At 35.6% G+C, this 4,979-nt stretch overlaps 1 protein-coding gene across 1 annotated transcript in view; it reads right to left on the bottom strand.

Moving 5' to 3' along the window:
• FDX1 (ferredoxin 1) overlaps nt 1-4,979 on the bottom strand; it is a 77,387-nt gene that overhangs the window by 4,133 nt on the left and 68,275 nt on the right. Inside the window, exon 5 of the mRNA XM_025050514.1 lies at nt 2,205-2,334. Coding sequence (XP_024906282.1) covers nt 2,205-2,334 — 130 coding nt within the window. The remainder of the gene's footprint in view (nt 1-2,204; nt 2,335-4,979) is intronic.

Below are 4,979 nucleotides of genomic sequence, written 5' to 3'. Positions count from 1 at the left end.
GTCTGTGTACTTAAGAATACCAGTTATAAAACGGCATAAAAGCTAGTCTTTGCTCTCTATTATCTTCTTCTAGAACTTCTGAATTTTATTATCAAAGTTCTTGGCTAGTTCACATTTACATTAAGTCTTTTGTATATTTTTACATTTGTGTATCTCTCTCTCTCTTTTTTTTTTTATGCTCAGAAAAGTTACTTATGTATTAGTGGAACAGACAAGGCTCGAATAAATAACACATAAGACATCACAGAGACCCTCCCTGAAACCCATTCAGTTGCTGCTTCCCCTCCGCATGCCCATGGTGGTCTGAGCGGAGCCCTTTCCCAGCTCATAGGGTTAATTTCCTGGCTTTGAAAGTCTTCTCAGACTGAACTCCAGAGGGCACAGCGAGTCTGTTTCATTTGTGAACCCAGTGCCTTGTACAGGATATTCAGTGAGTACTGAACAAAGGTAAATAAGCCTCTTTGGACCTTAAACAACCATTTACTTTGTTCCTCCAACTCTGTGAAAAAACATATCTCTTCTAACTGTAGTTCTCTAATTTCCTTTTTCTTTTCACTTAGAATATTATCTGTTCCATGCACCTATAAATTTTACCTAAATAAAAGGGCAAGCAGTTAGCTATGATTTACCCCTCCCATTAGGAGGGAGACAATTCTCAGAACCAAATCAACAACCATTAAGTGTATTCTGTGTATTAATTATCTCTTATGAAAACAAGATGTTGATAGAGATAGTAGCACCTGAAGATGTGAGGGGAGACAGGCAGATGGCAGCCATAATCTGCTTTGCTTGGGAGTCTAAGAAGATAATATTTTCCCAGTTTCTCTTCCCAGGGTATCAGTCTTACCTCCACCAAGAGGGACATGAACTACAAAAGGAATAAAATTATTCTTCACCTCTAAATAAATACCAATGACCTAAACATTTTTGTGAGGATAAGACAGTTTGTTTTTAGATAAGGCAGTTTATGTTAAGTGTCTAACTAAATTGTAGTTACATAATATACACAAACTAAAGCTATTATTATTTTTAATTTTTAAAAAATTTATTTTTCACTAGGATCACCAAATTACAATTAAACACCAAAGCCAACCTTACATAAGACCTCATTATCTTGTCCCTTGAAACAGTATATCAACTAGCTACTTTCCCTTACTCCAACCAAGACTAAATAATTTAAAAAAATAAGACATCGTCTAATATCATTTACTTTAGATCACCGGTCCCCAACCTTTTTGGCACTAGGGACTGGTGCTCGTATTAGAATCTAATGCCTGATGATCTGAAGTGGAGCTGAGGCAGTAATGCTAGCACTAGGGAGCAGCTGCAAATACAGATGAAGCTTCAGTGGCTCACCAGTGGCTCATCTCAATAATTTTAAAAAATAAGACATCGTCTGATATCATTTACTTTAGATCACCAGTCCCCAACCTTTTTGGCACTAGGGACTGGTGCTCGTATTAGAATCTAATGCCTGATGATCTGAAGTGGAGCTGAGGCAGTAATGCTAGCACTAGGGAGCAGCTGCAGATACAGATGAAGCTTCAGTGGCTCACCAGCGGCTCATCTGCTGTGCGGCTCAATTCCTAACAGGCCACGGATTAGTACTGGTCTACAGCCTGGGAGTTGGGGATCCCTGCTTTAGATCTTACTACTTTTAAGAGTAATCCTATATATTAATTAACAATAATCTAATTTACGTTACTATATACTTAGAAACAGAACTATTCATTTTAACACAATTGCTATTTTATGTAAGTTCCTTTAAAAATTCTGTTTTCCAAAGTAGGTAAAACTTTCCATTATAATTATCAAATGATAATTTCCATTGTTCAAGTATCAAATCTGTCTGTCAATAATGCCATAAAAAGCATTAAATTTAATACTAACTCATTAAATTGTGATAAATATTCCTAGCATAAAAATAAACTAAAGATTTATTAGAATTTAGAACTTACACTTCCAAGACCGCCAATTAATTTTTTATTTTTTACTTTTGTAAAAAGGAAAGTTTCATAAGAGCTAAACTTATGCAGAATAGTGAAAACAAAGAGAAATGTCTCATATTTGATATTCAAAATTTCTGTTACCTATGCCGTGAGAACACTACTACATGCATAAGTCTGGTCTTAAACAGACATGAACCAATAAAATCTTTATCTTCCCAGATTATTAGTACAACTGAAGTGGTCCTAAAATCTTACCTGTCTGTTAGACCATACGCCAAATCAAGCATGTCATTCTCCTCATCAGTAATTGCTTCTAATTTCTCATACATGTGTTTTTCAAAGATGAGGTGACAGGTAGAGCAAGCCAAGGTTCCTTCACATGCACCTACAAAAACAACAGACACTGAACATACTCCCTTCTATGTTAAACACAATTCAAAACAGGTTTGAATTAATTTAATTATTTCTGAATTTAGAATCAGCATTAGCATATATAAATAAGATTTCCAAATAATAATGAGAATTAGGGACACCCTCCCCCCCCCACACACACACAAATTTGAAATCACTTACACGTATTATTTCAAAAAGATTCTGAAGCTCAACAAAATTTAAAGCCTTATGGCGTGTAAGAGAAATTAGAGAACAACTAAATCTACATCTAAATATATATGAACATATAATATATACATATACATTTATATAATGCACAAATATATATACACACCACTTTATTGGAACAAGTAGCTTACTTTTCTATTTTTTGTACAAATTTGAAACATTTCACAGAAAAAGATTAAATGGATACATTTTACTTAAAATGAGGGGGGCTTCCTCTGCTTAAAAATATATTCATCAAGTTTGAAAACTCCTGCAGTGAAAGGAGAATTAGTGTAGTGAGACCCTGAGGTCACAGGTTCCTGCTCTAGATGGGCCTACCACACCCTCTGCTGAGTGCTGGGCAAGCCTCTCAAGGGCTTCAGTTTTCTTCTCATCCATATAATGAGATTGAAGTAGATGATCTCTAAGGGCCTGTTGGCTCTAATATTTTAACACTCCGTAGAGAAAAATTACCATTCTCAATGGATTTATTCATTAGTATTCTATAAATATATACTCATCTTGATTTCTATTTTTATCTTATCAATACCCACTGTAGACAAACTCAAAACTAAAATGGCAAATCCCTCTGGAGATACTGTGGGACAAAAATCAGGAAATCCAGCCTCTTTTTGTCTTCAAAATGTAAGTAAAACAAATCTTACAAAATATCCCCAGTGACTTTAATTTTAAAAGCTTTTACTTCCCTTTAGATTTGTTATTAAAAAACAAATCCCAAAGACTGCCAGCCAGGTATAATGGAAGATGCAGGAAAACAAAACTCAGTCTAGGGCAGGATGAGATGTGTGGGAGCTGCAGAGGCAGCAGACAGAGCATGGAGGACCTCCCACGCCCTAAGGAACTTGAACCTGTTCTATAAACCCATTATCCTCCACCTTGTTTCCTGACACACTGGGTGGGTAACTCATATGCTCAGGTGACCATCTTTCATAGCGGATTGCCACAGAGATGACATTGGCCAGGGGGTTATGGACACTTGTCACTCTACTTCTCTCACCAAGATCCAGGCCCTAGAGAGATGGTGGTTGTGAACCTCTACTACAGGTTACAGGAAATTGCTAAAGAATTTTGAGCAAGAAAGTGACGTCCATATTTTATTTTGGAGAGCTCTCACTGGTGGCTGTGTGTAAAAAATGAATTTGAGATGAACAAGACAGAAGCAAAAGCCAAGAGATTTCACCAAGAAGGAGGGGGAAAAGAGGGAAGGAAGGGTCAGAGTAGAGAGAGCTAAAGAGAGAGCCCCCTGCTAGAAAGGAAGTCAAAATAAGAATGTCCCAGATGGTAAAGAACCAGAAAAGTACAATGTCAGAAAAGCCCAGGGAAAAAAGAGTGAGCACACAACGTGGTCTCGATCAACTTGGAATACAAAGAAAAGTTCGTGTGCCAATCAATCCCTCCAGAAAAATTTAGGACAATCCTTTTTGTACCACCTGGTCAGATGAAATGAAGAGTTATCATCCATGTTCCAGCTCTTCATATGCTTTAAACTCTCTCTTCCCTAGGAAACTTCAATTCTTTTACCTTCTCTTAAAGATTTTATTTTCACTCTCTAATAGAATTTTTAATTCCCTCGAAGGAACCTTGCCAATTGTTTCCATATCTTGCTTAAGTTGCCAAGTTCAGAGCTAAAGAGAATATATACAGAAAATTAATTTTCAGTTCCTACATGCTAAGGTCCTATTACACATTCTAGTTCACATTTATTCTTTAAATAAATGCATTACATTCAGGATCCCTCCTTATTTTATGGTCCCTTTCAAACTTTTCCCACTACGACTTGTCAATAGGTATCATTTTCTTATTCTTTGTACTAAAAGAAACTCGAATATTAACAGAAACTTTAAGAATCACAATGAAATCACCTCAGCCTGTATAAGATGGATAACAATGAACCAGAGAAATAAAATGGTCATATTGTGATACTAGTATAGGAAAAAAAATCTGAGGCAAAGATTTACAAGATCTCAGATGTATTTCTTTGAAGAAATAGACAATCCTACAAAATAAGACCAAAATAAGATATCTGAGCAGTGTTTTAGTTTTTTTTAATTAAGCTTATGTGTTCTATAAAAAATATATATATATTTTTAGTGAAGATATGTCTCTGAAAAGAGTATTCAGAAAAAAAGATTTTAAAACAAGTCTAAAACTTCATTTTGTTCTATTTTTATCTCATAAAAAATTACTTTTTCATGATAGCTATTTCCTCCAATTTATTAGTTTCCTGGTCTTGTAGTTAGAGGTAGTCTCCAATTAATAAGCACCTCACTTTTGTCTTTTTGGTATACAGTTCTATGAATTTTAGCATATGTATGTTTGTGTTAGCACAACCATAACCCAGGTACAGAACAGTTTCATCACCCCCAAAAATTCCCTTGAGCTGCCCCTTTGGAGTCACACCTTTCCCTA

Source organism: Pteropus alecto, unplaced genomic scaffold (assembly GCF_000325575.1).
Source record: "Pteropus alecto unplaced genomic scaffold, ASM32557v1 scaffold267, whole genome shotgun sequence".
Taxonomy (NCBI): domain Eukaryota; kingdom Metazoa; phylum Chordata; class Mammalia; order Chiroptera; family Pteropodidae; genus Pteropus; species Pteropus alecto.
This window is presented reverse-complemented; position numbering and strand designations above follow the sequence as displayed.